General features: G+C 45.4%; 1 protein-coding gene across 7 annotated transcripts in view; it reads left to right on the top strand.

Moving 5' to 3' along the window:
• Positions 1–1087: 1087 nt before the first annotated feature.
• The window catches only part of NPRL3 (NPR3-like, GATOR1 complex subunit), a 48012-nt gene continuing 28386 nt past the window's right edge, over positions 1088–20713 (top strand). Inside the window, exons 1-8 of one of the 7 annotated variants that reach the window (XM_014936430.1) lie at positions 1109–1287; positions 3109–3178; positions 8381–8419; positions 9197–9247; positions 12539–12668; positions 16504–16578; positions 19573–19726; positions 20559–20640. In XM_014936430.1, the coding sequence (XP_014791916.1) occupies positions 1170–1287; positions 3109–3178; positions 8381–8419; positions 9197–9247; positions 12539–12668; positions 16504–16578; positions 19573–19726; positions 20559–20640 (719 nt within the window). In that variant the 5' untranslated portion in view covers positions 1109–1169. Of the gene's footprint in view, positions 1288–3108; positions 3179–8380; positions 8420–8661; positions 8791–9196; positions 9248–12538; positions 12669–16503; positions 16579–18542; positions 18801–19572; positions 19727–20558; positions 20641–20713 lie in introns of those variants that run through there. The other 6 variants (XM_014936431.1, XM_014936433.1, XM_014936432.1 and 3 more) reach the window with 6 other exon arrangements.

Below are 20713 nucleotides of genomic sequence, written 5' to 3'. Positions count from 1 at the left end.
TGTGAGGTGCTGTTCTGAACTGGGATTGCTGGGCTGTACTGGGGGACAAGTCTGTGAGGTGCTGTTCTGAACTGGGATTGCTGGGCTGTACTGGGGGACAAGTCTGTGAGGTGCTGTTCTGAACTGGGATTGCTGGGCTGTACTGGGGGACAAGTCTGTGAGGTGCTGTTCTGAACTGGGATTGCTGGGCTGTACTGGGGGACAAGTCTGTGAGGTGCTGTACTGGGGGGACTGGGCTGTACCAGGGGCTGGGTCTGTGCGGTGCTGTGCTGAACTGGGGGCACTGCGCTGTAGTGCGGGCCGGGTCTGTGAAGTGCTGGGCTGAACTGGGCACACTGGGATGCACTGGGGGACGGGTCTGTACAGGGGGACCAGGCTGCGGGGATGTGAGGTGCTGAACTGAGGGCACTGGGCTATACTGGGGGCCAGGTCTGTGAGGTGCTGTTCTAAACTGGGGGCACTGTGGTCTACTGGGGGACAAGTCTGTGAGGTGCTGGGCTGAACTGGGGGCACTGGGCTGTACTGGGGGCCAGGTCTGTGAGGTGCTGTGCTGAGCTGGGGGCACTGGGATGCACTGGGGGACGGGTCTGTACTGGGGGACTGGGCTGCGGGGATATGAGCTGCTGAACTGAGGGCACTGGGCTATACTGGGGGCTGGGTCTGTGAAGTGCTGTGCTGAACTGGGCACACTGGGATGCACTGGGGGACGGGTCTGTGAGGTGCTGGGCTGAGCTGGGGGCACTGGTCTGTACTGGGTGCCGGGTCTGTGAGGTGCCGTTCCAAACTGGAGGCACTGGTCTGTACTGGGGGCCGGGTCTGTGAGGTACCGTTCCAAACTGGAGGCACTGGGCTGTACTGGAGGCCGGGTCCGTGAGGTGCTGGGCTGAGCTGCGGGCACTGGAGTCTGCTGGGGGACAAGTCTGTGAGGTGCTGTTCTAAACTGGGATCGCTGTGCTGAACTGGGGGCACTGGGCTGTACTGGGGGCCGGGTCTGTGCCGGGTTGTGAGGCGCGGGGGTCCAGCTCCACTCCGGGAGCCCCGCAGCCGCCATCCCCGGCCCCGCAGCGTCCCCGGCAGCCCCGCCCCGCCGGGCGGAAGCGGAAGCTGAAGGCGGCCGTGGCGGGCAGCCTTCCTGCGGGCCGTGCCGGTCCGCTCCGTGCCCTGCCGGCATGGGCGAGAGCACCAGCCCCATCAGCGTTATCCTGGTGAGCTCGGGCAGCCGCGGCAACAAGCTGCTGTTCCGCTTCCCCTTCCAGCGCGGCGCCGAGCACCCCGCCGCACAGGCCAGTAAGTGCGCGACGCCGCGGGGCCCGGGGGCCGCGGCTGCTCCGGGGGGCCCTGGTACCCCCTCACACCCCCGGTGAGGGGCTGGTGTCCCACACACCCGCCTCACGCACACCCTGTGGCGGCCTGGCATCCCCTCACAGGCCTCAGACCCTCCGCGGGGGCCTGACATCCCCTCACAGGCCTCAGGCCTCCTCACAAACCTCCATGGGGGCCTGGCACCCCCTCACAGGCCTCAGGCCCCCTCACACACCTCCATGGGGGCCTGACACCCCCTCACAGGCCTCAGGCCCCCTCACACACCTCCATGGGGGCCTAGCACCCCCTCACAGGCCTCAGGCCCCCTCACACACCTCCATGGGGGCCTGGCACCCCCTCACAGGCCTCAGGCCCCCTCACACACCTCCATGGGGGCCTGGCACCCCCTCACAGGCCTCAGGCCCCCTCACACACCTCCATGGGGGCCTAGCACCCCCTCACAGGCCTCAGGCCCCCTCACACACCTCCATGGGGGCCTGGCACCCCCTCACAGGCCTCAGGCCCCCTCACACACCTCCATGGGGGCCTGGCACCCCCTCACAGGCCTCAGGCCCCCTCACACACCTCCATGGGGGCCTAGCACCCCCTCACAGGCCTCAGGCCCCCTCACACACCTCCATGGGGGCCTGGCACCCCCTCACAGGCCTCAGGCCCCCTCACACACTTCCATGGGGGCCTGACACCCCCTCACGCGCCTCAGGCCCCCTCACGCGCCTCAGGCCCCCTCACACACCTCAGACCCTCAGTGGATGCCTGGCACCTGGTCACATGCCTCAGGCCATCCATGGGGGCCTGGCACCCCCCTCACGAGCCTTAGGCCCCTCACAGGCCTCATAGCCTTCAGGTGCACTGGCACCCCTCACAGACAGGCCTCACAGCCTGCGTTAATTGAACCTGCGTTAATTTTATCCATGTGTAATTGTTGGTGTTCCTGGATGAGCAGTGTGGGTTTCAAGGGCTGTAGGGGAAGGAGGGTGAGGAGAGAAAGAACTGACTGGGAGACAGGATTCAGAAGACACTAGGTGAGCTTTAACTGATAATGGGTGGAAATTAAGAGACTTTAGTCCTGTGTGTTGAATAATGAGGTAGAAGAGGTTTAATTTCTTCTGGAAAAAAGGAACAATAGGGAATTCCATAGGGGCAGGAGGCAGGATGGCTGCGCCAGTGGGCAAGTGTCTTGTGCGTGGCCTAAAGTCATGAGGCTGTTTTGCATGGGTCGTTTGCTAACACCAAACGTCACGAAAGGTTTGACCACCCCTGTTTAGGTTGCGAGTCACTTTATATAGGTAAAATCTGAAAACATGGGGTTTTTTTGGCTGTCTCCCTCTCACCCTTTGCTTCTTGTTGGTAAAGGATTTCAATACCTGTGACTGCAGCATGGGCTTCTGGAGCATTATCATTGTCCTGGGAACTGAGCAATAATGAGGGGAATGCACTAGTCGGAATTTTATTTTCCACTCTCTCTCGAACTGCAAACTGCTACCTGGTCCTTGAGAGAAAAGTTGTTTCTGTGAATGTTTTGCTTTCTCCTCTTTACCCCCTGAAGATGAAAACCTCTTTCTCCTGTTTTTTGATGTGTTTTTCAATGAGAATAAAAAAAACAAGATCAGGTACTTCTGCCTAAAAAGGAAGGGGCTTTCTGCTTTTAATATTACTTTTTTTATATATCTCTGTTACAGATAATTTTAAAAAGGGCACAGACAAGTATTCTTTTAATGGACTTATTTTAATGAACGCTTTAAGGAGATTGTTCCTTGAAAAAGATGTCTTTATTCTTTGTTTCAGATAAGCCAAGGAGTCGATATGCTGTGAATAGCTCTGGTGACACCACGGAAGATCAAGATGGGGACTCCAGGTAGGGAAAAACATTTCTCCTTGCCTCAGTTTGCAACAGGGAGAGATGGCCGCTTGCTCTCTTGCCTGCTAATTCAGCAGGCAAATTCTCTCGGACTGTATAGAAGATGACCTGCCAAAAAATGTTTTAATGCTAAGTTATGAGTAAATTAGTGCTTAGTAATGAGGAATTTCTCATGAGGGAATGCTTCTGTATCTGTTGTTTTCTGGGAAAGGTATAGGCCAGGTATTTTGTGCTTGTTAGAAAGACAGTATTACTCTTTCAAAGCTAGAAGTATTAATACTTTGGCAAAATTCCACTTTTCTTTACCTGCCTACCTCTAACTGGATTATCATTCAGTTGCCTCAAATTCTTCCCTAGCTCATGTAACTGTCGTATGGAATTGCTGTGCACTAATGAATGACTAATTTTGTTTCTCCAGATGTAGCTGCCCTTGTGTCTGTGGAGTGAAATAGTAGCTCCAAAGGAAACTGAGACTTAAAGATAGTTTTTCAATTACAGGAAATCAGTGGGTAACAAACACACTGAAAATAGGCAGTGTGTTTTTCAGTATGCATGTATGTACAAGTGGACCCTCTGATTAGTTTTTGTAGGAAATTTGAAGTCTGCTGCTTGGTTCTAAATTTATCACTATCAGATATGAGAGAAATGTGGGAAAGAGAAAGGTTTTTTCATTTGTTGGCCCTGAGATCAGTTGCAGATCTTTTTTGCGGTATGTGTTTTAATCTCCAGTATTAATAAAATGGGGCAGTTGCTGCTCTTCTCTCATATAAGAGTAAAAAAAAGTACTCGTCACTTGCCCCCAAAAGAGAAATTTAGATCCCAGCCTTGCAAAATTTCATCACATTCGTATGTTTTTCTAGGGCTGGGATGTTACGAAAACACATTTTGCTTGAATTCACTCGTATTTCTTGCCTCTCCTGGTGTCTTAGAAACCTTCCACGCAGCATTCTGTTGTGTCTCCAGGGAGTGCAGTACGGTACAGGGCACGACTCCAGCGGGAGCAAGCCGTGGTGATGTGAGTTTGGAGAATGGCGTTTCAGACTGTGCTCTGGACAGTTGTATGCACATTAGGAAGGCTCCATACACACATTTGCTGGTTATCTCAGGGATTTTGTTAGTTGCTCTTTAAAACCCCAGCTCTGGTTTTTCCCTGGGTAGATTAAGACGGTGTTGGAACGCTACCAGCTTCTGGCTGGTACTGATTCTTGCTGCCTCTGCTGTTCTGGCAGGTTGGACAGAGGACTTAACGTGGAGCTGCGTTCTCTGGGTGTTGCCTGTGGTGCTGAGTTAGTTTGGTGCTTGCTTAATTAGTGTGGTGCAGTATGTGGCTACTACAGTGATGTAGGAAAAGCTTTTATAATTTCAAATTATGGTCAGATGAGAAAACTGCTAGTATTTTCCTGAAACTGATTTTAAGTGGATTGAATGTGCTGGCTTGTAACCTACATTAAATGAAGATTTAAATTATTTCATTGCAGTGGTGTCCAGATCTCTGAGCTCGAAAGTTGGTGCTTAATCTTCTTGTCAAGCATTTGTTATTAAGCTTTTAGTGTTTAAAAGAATTTATGACCTCTCAACTGAGCTCACTAAGCGTGATGTATCACAGTGCTGAAGCGCTGAATGAAAGAATATTAAGACAGAAATCCCCCTCTGCAGTGATGGTCTTCAACAAAAATAAATTGTCGTTTGTACAGTTTTGTGTACAGCAGTAGATAGAAATTCTTGCTGCGGTGCCTGCACCTGACTAAGGTCAGCGTTTATAAACCTTATATCTACTTAGATGAAATTGAGGTGTCAGTCACCACAGGTCTGTTAGCCAGAAGTCTATTAATATTATCTCCTGCATTTTTGTCTCTAGCTGCCAGGCAGATGAAAGGGAAACAGAAGAAGAGGAGCATTTATGTTGCTCTGAAAGTGTTGGTTCTGCTAGAGGCCAAACACTGATGTCCAGCACCCTGCTTCTGCTGCTTGCGTGGCTGGGTACCTGCATTCAGAAATTCCAAGTATCTTTCAAAATTGCATTTGTTTCCAGTCTGTTAATTGAAAAGCTTTTTCCCAGTTCCAATGTAATCAGAGTTGTAAATACACTGCATCCCATACAGCTGATGTAGAAGCCAAACTCTTCAGTGATAGCAGCTTGTAGAAGAAATCACTGATGTTGTTTACATACTAAATACTGTCAATTTATATTAGGCAAGAGGAAGTTGTTGGCGGAGTTAGTCTCTTTCACCGGGCTTACTGATACAGGTGGAAAAAATATGCAAGTTTTGGGTACAGACTCATCTTTCAGTACAAAGCAAAAAGGGACCTTCAAAACTGTGTACAACAGGTTGCTCTGACCTTATATTTGTATCAGATCATTCTGGGAGTAACAGAAGTTGTTGCCTTGCAGTAGAAGAGATTTTAAGGGGAGAGTGGAGGCAGAAGTGTGCAGAACTGTTGGAGAGAGCGAGATGCATGTGATTTGTAAACAAGGAAAGGTCAACAATCGTATGCAAGTTGAGGCTGGAGAGACCAGGAATGGAGCATCTGGTTTTGTGAGAGCCATTCCCCCAGTGGCAGCTGTGTCCCTGAGAGTTGGTTCTTGGCAGTGCCATGGTGCAGTGGTTCTCTGCCTGGAACACTGCCTTCACTAGTCCATGCAGAGATTTCATCAGCATGAAGTCCAGTCTGTTTTCTACTGGTGCTGATCTTCTGACTGGAGTTTTTCTTGATGAAAATAATTTATTAAGTGTTTTCATATTATTTCTGGAAGGCTTCCTCAAGGAAGAGTTGACAAAAAGGTTCCTTTCAATTACCCTCTTATCAGTATCATCTGTAGATGATTTTGGTGGCACAACTGGAGGATTTGCAGTGGGCAGCTGAGTTGATGGCATATGGCAAGTTTGATAATGTTGAAGGTTTGGGATTTTCTCATGTGTTCAGGTTCAGTATCAAAGGTTATTTCAGATTATCTGGTTGCTGCAGTAGATCTTAAGAGGGTTGGATTCATCCTTTTTTGTACTAGATGGCTGCCATTAATTTACTGGCAATTTAGCACCATTTATATCCTGGGTAAGGTTCAGTATTGCTTTTTTTCCTGAGCTATTGGAACCCAGGTCAATTACTTTTAAGCTAATCTTCCCTGGAACAGTTGAGGTATATGTCTGTCTTTATAGCCTCAGAAAAGACAAAATTAGGTCAGTTTAGGTGCCTTAACTGTCAATTTCCATGTAGCACATTTGTATGCATAATTGGATTTCAATTAGCCTTCAGACTCAAATTTCCTGGTCATTATTATGCTTTTTGGGGGTTTTTTTTATAGACAATTGTAGCTTATTAATGACAGTCCTACCTCTAGGTTACTGCTGAGTGTTCGCTTATATTAATTCCTAGTCAATGGAGCTATGTGTTTAGATCTTCAGAATACAGGTTTTTCTTTCTTTTAAAAGCATGTTCAAGCAGCAGAAGTGGTTGAGGTGTGTTGATGGTGATGATGCAACAAAAAGGTATTCAGAAGAATCTGTCACTGTCAAAACAAATTGCCTGTCAAGCATCTCTCTTTGCTGGCTGCTTCTCTGCCTTTCATCATTTGCTCTCTTCAAAAATATCCTTCAATTTTTGAGTGCTTTACAAGCAATACATACCCCTCACAGCTTAAGGAGATGCCTGCCTGTCTCATCTCTTTTATTTTTTTTTTTCCCTCTGAAAAAAAAGTAAGGCAATTACTCTTTTGAAGCCAGAAGATAAGGCTTTGTTAAATTGGTTTGAAATGTTTTTTTGTAGTTTTTCTGAAGGTGGTGTAGTTGACAAGCAAAAATGCTAGTGAAGATGCACGTATAGTAACATATGTTATGCCAGACTTTGCATTTTTTAGCAGCACAACTAACTGAAGGAGGTTTAGCAAGTTTGACAGCATTGATGTCATTAATTGGCCAAAAGCTTCTGTTATAAAAGAAGTCAAGTTACTGACAAACAAGGACTTGAATGTCCCTTTCTAACAAACAGTAGCTCTCCTGTGATAACATTTCTGTATCCTCTGTCCCTCTTTCACTGGACTCCAGTGTTCTTCCTCCTATTTGTTCTGAAAGGCTTCCTGTCTGTAAGCCCGTGCTTTTCCATTCATCCGTCCATCCCTTCAAACACCCTTCCTGTAATATCACCCCTTTGTGTAGTTTGTCGTTTGGGATTGCACTAGGTTCCCTTTTCAACATGACCAGTAGAAATCTGTTGCCTTCTGGATTAAATAAGTGTTGGAGGTTTTCATTTTGTTTTCCATTTCTAAAGTGGACAGTATAATCCTTTTGTCACATTCATTTTTTCAGTATATTTAGGAAGTTTGTTTCGGGGAAAAAAGCCTTTTTTTGTCTTGTTATTGGAAGAAAAAAAGGAAGTTGACTGTTAAAATGAAAACAGTTGGTTTTTTCCCTGATAAGAAAGTGCGTACAGCTGTTAATAGAGCCTTGCACTTTACACACTGTTGTAAAGAAGGTTTTCAGGTTCTTTGCCTTGAAAACTTTTCCAGCCTGCTCTTCCTAAGCTTTTGCTTATTGCCTGGGGCAGACAGGGATGGAGAATGACTTCATGCTTGTGCTGTGGTTCTGGCCAGGCTTGTTCCTATTGTTTCCATCCCTGGCGAGGAGCAGCAGGGGCTCTGTGTGCAAGGCCCTTTGCAGAACCCTGGCTGTGCACAACAATAAGTGTTTGGCATCCTTTTTTCTAAGTCTTGGGGCTACGGAAGCACCAGAACCAGTTGTGAAGAACTGTGGGTCATTTGGGGCTGCAGGGGATGTTCCTTTGGTGAAAAAGCTAGGAATAGTCTAGAAACTGAAGTTTAGAATATGCTCTAAATCAGACTGTAACCTCTTCTATTTTCTCTTAAGGTAAGCATGAATTAAAAAGTACGGTGTAAGTACAGCTCTGGAAATGCATCATGTGGTGGGAACACATCACAGCAGCCAGTGCTAGTGAGAGGGCTAAAATGCCTTTGCCTGTTTTCTCTGTGTTGTCAGTCCAAGCCTGCTGTATATCCCAGGAATTCACCTACCATTAACTTCTGACTCTTCTCAATAGTTATATTTCCTTTACAGGAGTTTAACCCTTAGTAGTTCATCCTAGTTTTTAATATTATATCTTTTTTTTTTCTTGTATTTTGTGTACTTGCCTCGTTTATTTCCTTGTGTTTTTTGTTTTGTGTTTATGGCCATGTTCCCATTTCAGAGACCAATGTCCTCTAACTGATGAGCAATTGGTTTCGGGGTAAGACCAAACATTCTAAACAATCACCTTTGTCTAGAATGGCTTTCTTTTCTCACCATCCTTTTAATTGTGCTTTGTTTCTGGTTTCTGTTTTACACCGAATGATGAGATAATTATATGCTAAATCACAATGTCCGTAGGCAACGTATTGCTGAAGGTTTATGCGAGGATAATTACAAAGGTCCTACTAACATTTCTGTGCTTCCTGTAGGGTATCCAGAATGGGTGTGGTACTGTCCCTTTTGTGAATTGAGAAGTTGGGATCCTCCATGAATGCAACAAGCATTGTAGCCTTGGCATTGTAGTTATTCCAGCAAGGAGCCCTAAAACAGATTGCTTTCTGATGAGCAATGACTTAACAGTACAGATCAGTGAGTAAACTATTTAATCCTACAGTAATTACAGAGAGCTCTTCAGAGACCTGGTTTTGAGCAGCTGCTCTGGGTGCTTGTTCTTGGTGTCCCACTAAATTAAACTGGATGACTGCATTGTACCCCCTTATTGAATTTGTGGGGAGAAAAGTATTTATCTCTATCCAGAGCCACAAAAGTATTAAACTGCATCTCTAGTCCCTGCTTACCGTGAAGGTGGTTACCTAGACACTCCTCTGCCATTATAAACTACTTCAAAGAAGAATTCTTTGTAAGAACATCAGTTTGAATTCCTGTGGCATATTACAAGTTATTGTCTCTTCTTGGGGGGCAAAAATGAATTGGTGTTTGAGATGCTTTCCCCCTCCTTTTCTGTGTGTTAAAACTAAAGCAGTTGTTGTTTCAGCTGGGTTTCCAGAGGAGATGCTGGTGACAGCAGTCGATCTGCACTAGAGTGGTTTGTATCCTACTGCTGGATTGTCTGCTGTTGCTGCTACGTTGAGCTTGTAATAGGAGCGGGAGGATATTTGAGGCAAATCAAAGCTTTTGGGTTTTGTATTTGGTTTCCACCTGCTAAATTCTTAGTACAGGAGAGGTTTGCTTTCCTCTGGAAATCACAGTGCCCAGACTAATCTCATAAAAGAAGAAGAGACTGTTAACTGCCCAACTGCGAAACCTGATCTGCTTCTAGCAAACCCTTGGGCTCTGCTAAGTCAGTATTTTTAGGTCATCTTAATACACCCCAGAGATGAGAAAATCACTAGTAAAATATCTAAAGTAAAAGTGTTATTTTCTAAGATAAGGTGATGAATTGAAATGATGGGATTAACATTATCTGCTGTCCCTCAGTCTCCTTATTGTCCTGAGGCCTAAGAAATGTATATATTGTGTAGAGGATTGAGGGAAAAACCCCAAACCAGCAAACAGAGTAATTCAAGCCTGTCAGACAAGGAGAATGGGGCTGGAGCCTGGGTCACCCGTGGGAGAGCCTACAGTGATACCAGGTGTATGTAGCCATCAGGTAGAACCCGGGTTATCGTTCCTGAGCAAGTCCTCTGGCAGCAGTTGCAGTACTCTCCCAGAAAGAGAAGTCTCTGCTAGTGAGAAGATAGCGAGGACTTCACAAAATCAACCATTTAATCTCCTCCTCCCCACAGAGCCATGCAGCAGGCAGGGCAGACAGGGCTGCTGGTGTCACGAGCTCTCCTGGGGAACTGCTGAACTCTTACGTTCAGCACCACATTTATCTGTTAAAAGATCTGCTGGTGTAATTCCTTGTAAAAGTCAAATCTTAACAGTGGTGAAAGTCACCATAATGATCAGTTTTCCAGCTCCCAAGGTATCCTTTGCCAAGGCTGGGGGAGGGAAGAGTAACTAATTTCTTACCAGCAAGCAGGCATTTTCTAGTTTACCCTTCTTCTCCCTCCACCCCCCAAAGCATATGCTGGTTTAGGATCCATCGCTATTACAGTCTTCCTGGCTTCATGAGGAACCTATTAATGAGCACAGCTGAAGAGGGCAGAAAGAGTGGGGAAAGCTCACTGCTGTCATGGTGGCTTTTTTTCCTGTTTTGAATGTGATCTCTTAAGGACTGTCAGTCCAGCTCCTGTTTGAGGACGTTTTGCCCTTTCTTCCCCATCTCCGTGTGTTGTGCAGCCCAGCGCAGTGCAGTGGATGAGGAGCGTGGGCTCAGTGGCCCCAGGACTCTCTGGCTAGCCTCCCCATCTCTCTGCTTGCCCTTAGCTGTGTTGGCAGCAGAGCAGCTGAGGGATTTCGAAGTTTGTACAGAGCTGCTCCTTCCACAAGCCAAATGTAAGCAGTGTGCTGTGGTCAGGATGACCTGTTTGCACAAACGCCAGGGGCTTTGACAGCTCATAAAGCCCCTCTGTTGTCCTGCATCTTCAAGATATGTAGGCCTAATAAAAGAAATGTCCCCTGGGTCATATGCAGATGGATAATTACAAAAGACCTGGCTGTATGCATTTGGCTTAATTTCTGTCGTACTCTATAACTCACTTCGAGTGAACCAGGAATACAGAACATTAATTCCTTCTGTGGGCATCGAGGGCTCACTTGTGGCCAAGAGATAAGGTGAGCGCAGCACACACCCATGTCTGCCCTTTTCTCTGAGTGATACTGGGTTATCTGGGATACCTGCCTGGTGGAGGGGGATGGTCTGACAGGGACACACGCTCCTGAATGTAAATAAAGAAAATGAAATAAACATTTTCATTCTTAAAAACCTGTTCTCATCAGAAACTGGTTTGAAATTCGTTTGGTTAAATGGCAGCTTCCGAGAAATCAAATGAGGAAAGAACTTGCTAATATCAAACCTTACGCTGCTCCTATTCTAGAACAACAAATTCTCTCCAGTTCTCTCCAACTGAGCTCCCCTTCCCTGTGGGTTTGAGCTCCACTGTCTCAGGGGACACCTGGGGGAAAAACGAGCGTTTGTAGAGACCAGACCAATCGTTCAAAGCCATCAGAAAGCACAGTTGGAATTCCTCCTTTGTCACACTGGATTCTTACCCATTTTTGCAGCAGTAGCTGTATTTTACAGGGCAGACTCTTTGTAGCTGCTTGCCCCCCCCGTCTCACAGCTGCCTTCTTCCCACCTGCCTGGTGGAGGGGGATGGTCTGACAGGGACACACGCTCCTGAATGTAAATAAAGAAAATGAAATAAACATTTTCATTCTTAAAAACCTGTTCTCATCAGAAACTGGTTTGAAATTCGTTTGGTTAAATGGCAGCTTCCGAGAAATCAAATGAGGAAAGAACTTGCTAATATCAAACCTTACGCTGCTCCTATTCTAGAACAACAAATTCTCTCCAGTTCTCTCCAACTGAGCTCCCCTTCCCTGTGGGTTTGAGCTCCACTGTCTCAGGGGACACCTGGGGGAAAAACGAGCGTTTGTAGAGACCAGACCAATCGTTCAAAGCCATCAGAAAGCACAGTTGGAATTCCTCCTTTGTCACACTGGATTCTTACCCATTTTTGCAGCAGTAGCTGTATTTTACAGGGCAGACTCTTTGTAGCTGCTTGCCCCCCCCTGTCTCACAGCTGCCTTCTTCCCACCACCCATCCAGAGCAGTCCAGTCCATGGTTAGTGCTGGGAAGGGCCTGTCCTGTCACAAATCAGTCTCAGTTTGGTTTATGAAATGAGAAGGCACAGGTGAGGCCAGGCAGCTCTCGGAAGGTGCTGGTGGTCTGTTGACCACAGGTTGAGATCTGTTAAGTGCATAACTTTGATGAGGTTTAGGAAAGGAGGGACAAGTGTTGGACGTATGATTCTTCTTATTGAATCAGCTCTTTCTTGCCTTCCCCTCTGCCGTACTGGGTGGCTTAAAGATCTCTGTTGTGCTTGAGTGACAGGCTGTGTCAATATGTAGTTGCTTAGTAAGTTCATTAACCTGCAGCTAAATCCAGGCAATGGCTAACTTGAGCTGTTTTTATATTTAAGCCAACTGCATCTAATCTTTCCAGTGTATTTTGCTCAGCATGTAATTAAATAAGCATGACCCTGCAGTCTTTGTCGTGAATGCTTCCTGTTTTATAATTGTGATGATCTAAGAGATGTAATTAAGGGGTTCTTAATTTTCCATAATTGGTGGTACTCCAGGTACAGCAATTTAGACACGATTTACAATGCTTTAAAAACTCACAAGTTAAATATATCTGTAATTGGAGGAATGTTCTGGGGGTATGCTTTTTGAAAATTGTAATAACTTCTGTCTCTGCTCTTCAAGGTTTTCGGATGTCATCCTGGCAACGATTTTGGCTACCAAGTCAGATATGTGTGGCAAAAAGTTTGAACTGAAGATCGATAACGTTCGCTTTGTTGGCCATCCCACCTTGCTTCAGCATGCCCTTGGGCAGGTACGGTACGAGGGAGGTCATTCTCTCTCTACTCTGCACTGGGGAGGCCACAACTGGAATACTGCATCCAGTTCTGCACCCTCCAGTTCAAGAGAGACAGGGAACTGCTGGAGAGAGTCCAGCGTAGGGCAACAAAGATGATTAAGGGATTGGAGCACCTCCCTTACAAGGAAAGCTCAAGGAGCTGGGACTCTTTAGCCTGGACAAGCAAAGACTGAGGGGAGACCTTATTTATAAGTATCTAAAGGGTGAGTTGAAGGATGTTGAGCCGGACTCTTTTCAGGGGTTTCTAGCAATAGGACAAGGGGCAATGGGCTCAAGCTGGAACATAGAAAGTTCCATTCAAATATGAGAAAAAACTTTTTTACGGTGAGGGTGACGGAGCCCTGGAACAGGCTGCCCAGGGGGGTCGTGGAGTCCCCTTCTCTGGAGATCTTCAAGACCCGCCTGGATGCAGTCCTGAGTGATGTGCTCTAGGTGTTCCTGCTTTAGCAGGGGAGTTGGACCAGATGATCTCTAGATGTCCCTTCCAACTCTGACGATTCCATGATTCCATGATTCCGAGGCCCGTTCTGAGGACCAGCCTCCTTTTCAAACTGCCTGGCTTAGTCAGGAAACCTAGAATTCAGCATGTGCACCTTGGCTTTTGAGCCTGTTTTTACTTCCTGGTGTTCAAAGCTGTCTTTTACTTACTTTCAGGTAGATGCAGTGGGTGGCAAAGGGAGGGAGCTGTGTCAGTGATGCTCAGGAACCCCCTCCCAGTTACTGCAGCAGAGTAGGGTGGGTAATGAGAAGTAATACTAAGCAGTCCAGCTCAAAAAGCTGTTTCTCACCACGTTAATTATTGCAAGTTAGCTTTTTAGCACCTCTAATTAATATGGCAGTTAAAAAAAAACAACACCCCACACTAAAAACCTTCACAAATGCTAGAAACTACGTCAGCCTTGTTTTTAACTCTATACTTTTACTGGTGCTGAAGGCAATTCACAAGACTTGGTTGGGTAGGGTGTTGAAAGAGGACTAAAATTTTCTTGTGGAAAAGTCAGGCTGCTGTTTGCATTGAGACCTTCCTCTGTGGCCTGTGTTTTACCTGCTTGGAATGAAAGCAGTTGCCACCCAGGCTATGGAAAAGGTCCTGCTTAGATCTAGGAAAAAATTTACATGCTTCTATGTGCAAGATATCCCCTGTCCCATTCCTTCTTCCTGATAGACTGTAAAAATGAGCTAGGTTTTGGTAATTTCTGAATCCAACACCAGTCTCTGTCCCTGAACTGCTTTGGTCTCCTTTTTCATCAAATTTACTGAGTCGTTCATTTTTCAGAAAAAAAAAAATAAATTTGCGTGCCAATTCTATCATCCTTTCTATCTATAATTAGAGGTGCAAACAGATTGTTGGCAACTGCTGCTTGATATTTAGAGGATCAGACTGCTTTAATCCAAGTGAGGACTTGGCCTCAAGCATCAAAGGATGCTGGTGTTCCACTTTTGAAACTCAGTTGTGAGTCTACAGGAAATGTGATGAAGAATCACCAAAACTCGGTCCTTAAATGGTCAAGCCCGTTTTGGAAGATAGAGTTCAAGTGTCCCCAAGCTGGGTGAGTACATCACCAGCCCCAGACAAGGCAAGCAAGGAAAGAGGCCCAGGGTCTGTCCAGGGATCCCAGCCAGGATCAAAAGGAGACAGGACCAGAGACAGGGCTGGAGGAGAAGGCTGCAATGGCCATCCTGGAGATAGGCTACCTACGGTCACATATGTTGAAAGTCCATCCAGGAGACAGGGCAAGACAGGCACACCTATGGGCCCTGGGCTGAGCTTAAAGGGGGCTCCTGGGTCCCCTCCCTCCTGTTGGGGATCCAACTGGGGCTGATCAGGGCCATTAAGACCTTTTGGTGCCCTCAGGGCCCTGATCTCTCACAGTATCAGATTCCTTTTTTTTGCTAATATTGTCCAAAAGGCACAACTTCCTAAATGTGGTGTAAATAAGGTTGAAAATTTGTATTTGCATTTTTTCACCCCATATTACTATACATTCTCTCCACTTTCCAGTCAGTTTTATCCTAAATGCATGAAATGTCTCTTCATTGTCAATTTGTCTAAATAAACAAAGTTATAATGTGCTGTAAACACTTTTATGTTACTTCTTGTAGGATCTTCTTTTTGGGTGTGTCTTATCACCCCTGTAGGCACCCAGAACTTTCTATGTCCAGAATGTTCTAGACGTGGCAGCCATCTCTGCTAGTGCATTTGAGCCTAAATCTGGGATGCTTTTGCAGTTAGGAGGAAGCTAGATGGAGCTCCTTTCCTGTGGAGCAAAGACACCTCAGTCTCTGGTTTGGGCTTCTTCAGAGTTCATACTGCAGTAAGTCAATCCACAGGGTGGCTCAGCAAATTCTTACTCAGATGAGATTCAGGAGTTACAAAAGCACAAATATTTAATCCTGCGTGTCAGACCACCTTTTATGTAACAATATTCTGAATTCTTCAAATTCCTTCAGCGTTTTCTTTTGAAGTTTAGTCTTTTATTCTTTTATTCTGGACAAGAGGTGGGACGAAATCTACCCTGCGTGCAAATTGATGTTAATGGCAGTAGTCTTTTTGATTTTTTTAAGGAAGGAACAGGATCAGTACCTACACTTGGAAATGCTTTTGAGTCTTTACTGAAGTTCACAAGATATCCTGGAGCCTATAACTCCAGGGGAATAAACAAACACAGTAAATTAGCTTTACCACCCTCCCATCACTGGCTTTTTGATAGAACCTCACTTGTACTTTAGAAAAAAAAAAACCAAAAATGTGTGTCGCTTCTTCTAGCATCTCTAATTTTTAAAACTACTGAGGGAAAGCACTCAGATTTTGGAGTTCACTGCAGAGCAGTTCATTGCTGATGCTTGGGACCTGTCAGGAGAGGAGGGTGCAGCCCTGTTTTGTCACCTTCTCTGTGTTTGCCCAGTCTCAGATGCTGCATTAGCTACATAGGCACATCTGCTGGGTAGAGAGTGAATATGAGGATCGCTGGGTGTCTGGCCCAGTAGGTTATAGCTGGTTTCACTGGGAATGGCTGGGTGTTCAGCGGGGAGCTTCAGGGTGGCAGGAATGTCCTCTGGATTTGTGCTCCATCTTGTGGCGACGCTCGATGCAGAGTTGTTGGGCTCGGATGTTCAAATTCAACTTGCTTCCACTGTTCCTTCCCACCACAAAGTCTGTACCTGCCCTTGGGCTGAAGCTCTCTGCTGTAGGAAGAATAGGGGGGGCTGGAGAATGTGTTTGAAATCCTACAGGAAGAAAAAATCTAACCTTTTATTTTAGTACTGCAGTTCTAGAGCGTGTTTTTTCTGATAAAAGCCACAGTTTGTAACATGACACAATCCAAATGGGGATTTCAGGAAAGGAAAGAATACGTGTGGCCTGGGATGAGAAACCTCTGGATTTCTCTTCAGTTAACAATATATATAACAATTGTGCTACGGAATTTAAAACTATGTTCCTAATATGCTAAAATGCATTAGTAAAGACACCCTGTAGTAAAGACACTGCTGTCTTAACTGATACTCATTTCCATGGTCATGACCAAAATGTTTTAGTTAAGTCTTCACAGTTTCTCAGAAAAGGCAGTATTGTAGAATAACTGTGACACTTTAATAATAATTAAAAAAAAACACCTTTCTTTTTTACAAGTGAAGTTTGATGGTAATATCTGATTTGTCTGCTCTTTTTTCTCAGCAAAGTTGTTATTTGACTGTTTCACGTTTTTTTTCCTTTCTTTTTTCTTTTTTTTTGCTCTGGATCCAACTGACGCTAGCCTATGGGATTTTTTTTTTTTTTAATATTTTTCAGGTATCCAAAACTGATCCCTCACCAAAGAGAGAGATGCCCACTATGATTCTCTTCAACGTGGTGTTTGCGCTAAGGGTAAGAACTGTCTTCATCCCATCTGACAGTGGAATGTGCCTCAAATGTGTAGGAGAACGCAGTAGGCTCACGTTCCAGTAATCTCTTGTAAAGCATCCAGTGCCTGATTTATTGGGATATTTGAAACAACAAACTTAAACAATGTAGAATATGACACTGACAAGCGGGGAAGTTTTCCAGCCCAATGGAAAACGAGTACAGGTGTTTTCTTCAGGACGTTTTCTAGAGTTTTTGGTTTTAAATACCCAGCATGTAAAAGTGTGCAAGAAACCACTTTGCAAAATAGATATGAACCCAGCTGCAGGTTCTCTGTGTGTATTCTGTTATTAGTGAGGTGGTAAATCTGCCGTGATTTCTCTAGACCCTGCGACTGAGGCTCGTCCCACTGAGCTGTGCAGGAAGCCAGCCTGGGTCTGACCGTCCTGTGTGTCAGGTGCTGCTCTCTGTACCTCACTGCTCTGCTCTTCCCCAGGATAGGACTAGACCCATCCAGCTGCACTAGCCCGGTGCTGAGCCCGCGTGACTCCGTGCAGCTTGGAACTCGGTGGTCTGTTCTGCTCTGAAGAAAGAAGCAAAGGCTGCAGGCAGCGTGGACGGCGGCTCATGCTTGGCCAGCATCAAGAGTCAGGTCCCCACTTTGGCCCTGGTCAACTCAAGTCATTCAGAAACCTACTCTGGCTCAGAACAGCACAGTTTTGAGTCCTTACTCTGGCTCATACAGAGACACGCACCTTTGCTCAGTGCCTTTTTTTTTTAAGAACAGCACAGTTTTGAGTCCTTACTCTGGGTCATACAGAGACACGCGCCTTTGCTCAGTGCCTTTTTTTTTTATAATTAAATGGACAGTGTTTGGAAGCTGTCTCCTCTTAGCAATGGAAAGGGAGAGTGCCAGAGAGCAGCGGCTGTAGCATTCTAAATGAGAAGAAGGTACAAATGAAGAGTAAGTAGGTTTTGATGCTCAGCAAGAACCTGGAGCAAATATGTAGTTTTTGCTTGAAATTTTTTTCAGGCCTGCTGTGTTAAGGGATCTCAGCTTGGCTAATTTGGTGGTATAAAACCCTAGAAATTTCATTATGTTTGAGCATTATTTGATTTCTGAGCTCTGGTGTTCTCTTCCCAGCCCACAGGTTATATCTGTGGAGCCATCATGTTATTTTTGTGTCATACACTTACAAAGAAACATTTTAAAAATGAAAGAGGGAGCTGGAATAGCCATCTTTATGGAAGTGGTTGATTTTTTGCTTGACCGGATATAATGTCATGATTTAAAAGCCTCCAGCTCCCTGCTTGTGAAATGTCGGGGTTTTTTTTTTGCTTGACCGGATATAATGTCATGATTTTGAAAGCCTCCAGCTCCCTACTTGTGAAATGACGGGGTTTTTCTTCCTTTTAGCAGTAGTACTTTCTTATTGCTGGCTTTCCAGTGGTGACTGACATGGACATGGCCTTAGTCCAGATGCCTTGTCCTCAGCTGAAAAGCAAGGATTCACAAAAAACAATTATCCCAACATTCAGTCTGAAGCATGCAAGAAACTGAGTTCTTCTGGGGTTCCAGTGTTGTGCTTTGGGGCGTTTGTAGGTCAGGAAGTGCCAAATTTGCGATACTGGAATTGATTTTAGATTTCACATGTTAAGAGACATTAGCTTCAAGAGCTTTGGTGTTTTGGCATATTGGGAAAGCACCGTGCTTTGGCTGTAGGTAAGTGTCTGTGTAGATGCTCGTGCAAACACAAACATTCATGCGTATTGAGTCATGTGGAAGCAGAAGTGTTGAAACCAATGCTCCTTCATTTGCAATATTGCAAGAGCTTAGTGAAGTACAATAAAGGCTATATTTAGCCTGCATTTTTCTAGAATCTAATTTCTAGGAAGACTTGCTTTTTTGCATTTTGTGATGATGATGATGATGTAGTTGTGTGGTAATGCAGCACAAAGTCATATTTGCCAAATGAGACACTCTTAGTTCACAGAGAGCTGTCAAGTTTCTGGAAAGTGCTGTGCAAGAAGCAAGTGGAAATTTTTTCCTGGCGTGGCGTGGTGCCCTGCGGAGGGTGGGTGGAGGCCTCCTGAGATAACGCTGAGCGTCCATCTGCAGTGGGCAGACAGCGCCGGCAAAGGCCCAAACGCTATAATCAGCACTGATCCTGCTGTGTTTAAGCTTCAGGGTTACCAACGTGTCGTGACTCAGCAAGAACACTGGAATCCAAAAATGATGACTCATGGTTTGCTAGTTTACATGCCAAGTTATCGCTTGCTAGAACTGTAAATTCCTTTAAATGTCTTAACAAACATGAGGCAGCTGCTTAGTCAGACTGGAGCCACCAAGTCTCCCCCCCTCCCCCCCCCCGTCAGCTGTACTTACATGATAGGTTTTTCCAGCACTTCCACTCTGGAACTTGCACGAACGCAGTGTTAGTAATAAGCCATATTTGTGAAATATTTGGAAACTTAAATCCCACTTCATTCTGGTTTGCGATCAAATTGTTGAACATGTGCTGGTGATTCTTACCCAGTTACTGTCTTGTCAGTATGTGAGACAATCATTGGTATAGCAACGTGGAGTGAATGGGCTGTGTTAAAGGCACTGCAGTCCTTATACTCTCAGGGAATTTAACCTGAACATTGTGATATTCTGCCTATTCAAACAGCCTGACATTTCTCTCGCTATGTGGAATTGAGTTCTTTGGTCTCTCCTCTAGCAAAAGGCCCGGTAACAACTGGAAAAAATAAAGCAGATACGAGGGTCACGCTCCAGGTTCTATGTTCACTTGATGCACATAAATAAACGTAGAAATCCCTGAGTCTTCCCTTTAACTTTGGACATCTCTGAGCTTCGGCTCAAAAAAACCCACTGCTTTCTTTTGCTGGTTGCAAAAGAGGCTGACTTTTGATATTTACTAAAGATAGTTATTTTGACTGTTACCCATTGTTGTAGTTCCACGTATGTGACTGTGACTGAATGACCAAGCTGTTTCTTTTCTGTGATGCCTGTAGGCCAACGCAGATCCATCCGTGATAAACTGCCTGCACAACCTCTCCCGAAGAATCGCCATAGTCCTGCAGCACGAGGAGCGGCGCTGCCAATACCTGACCAGGGAGGCCAAGCTGATCTTGGCTATTCAGGATGAAGTGTCTGCCATGTCAGAGAGTGAGTGCTGAGCTTAGCGTTGGGCAGGAATATGTTTGTCCAGGAGCACTTTTTCACAAAAGTGCTGATGGGGCCTTCTTACTTTGTTTGTGGCTGGGATCGGTATGAACAAGTTTTGGTGCACTTTAGCCTTCTGACAGCTTTTGACTGCATTTTGGCTCATCCAAGATCACTTTCCCTATGCAGAGATGTCAGCTTTAGAAGTGAAGGAGCTTGTTTACTTTCCTCACTAGCTGAGTTCAGTGCAATCCCCAGAGAATGTGCACTGAAACATCCCATTGGATCTGCCTGTCAGGCTGAGATGGAAGAACTCGCGTGTCACCTGCTTCACCCAACCTAGAGCAGGTTTCCCATGCCTTAATGCTGTGTGCTGAGTCACCAGGCTGCTTCTGTGGAAACCTTACTCTTACATGTTGTTACCGTGGCAAGCAAACAGTTACAGAGCAGTTTTAGAGCTGTACTTTAGAGCAATTTACTCTAATAATGTGCTCTATTTAAGGTGAACTCTGTCTGACAGTGATGCATTATCTTGCTGCGAGCATTAAAAATTAAAACTAACGTGTACAAAAACAAAAACACTTAAAATTATCACTTGTCAAATTCACAGTTACATGTGCTTCACTGATTTGAGGTTTAGGAGAAGTTGGCAATAATTCATTATTATTATTTGAACATGTAGCTTGAGCTATTGTAAAAGCTTTGAAAGATAATTGTAGATTAAAATGATACAGATTCTGTCCCTAAGGTACTGGTTGATACCTAGTGGGAGAAGAGGAAGTTCTCTTTGCTTTAAAATCAGTTGTTTGCTTTCTTTTTCTGAAATTTTCCGTAGCCACGGAAGGGCCACAGTCACCTTTTCATCACATCCTACCCAAGTGCAAACTGGCCAGAGATCTCAAAGAGACATATGACAGGTGAGTGGGGTTTCCTTCTTAGCTCACTGTGGGCTGCTTCTCACTGAAACCTCTTGGCCTTTTTCCTTAGAGT

This window comes from Calidris pugnax, unplaced genomic scaffold (assembly GCF_001431845.1).
Source record: "Calidris pugnax isolate Ruff unplaced genomic scaffold, ASM143184v1 scaffold17, whole genome shotgun sequence".
Lineage (NCBI taxonomy): Eukaryota > Metazoa > Chordata > Aves > Charadriiformes > Scolopacidae > Calidris > Calidris pugnax.
Note: the sequence above shows the minus strand (reverse complement) of the source record. Positions and strands in the feature narration are given on the sequence as shown.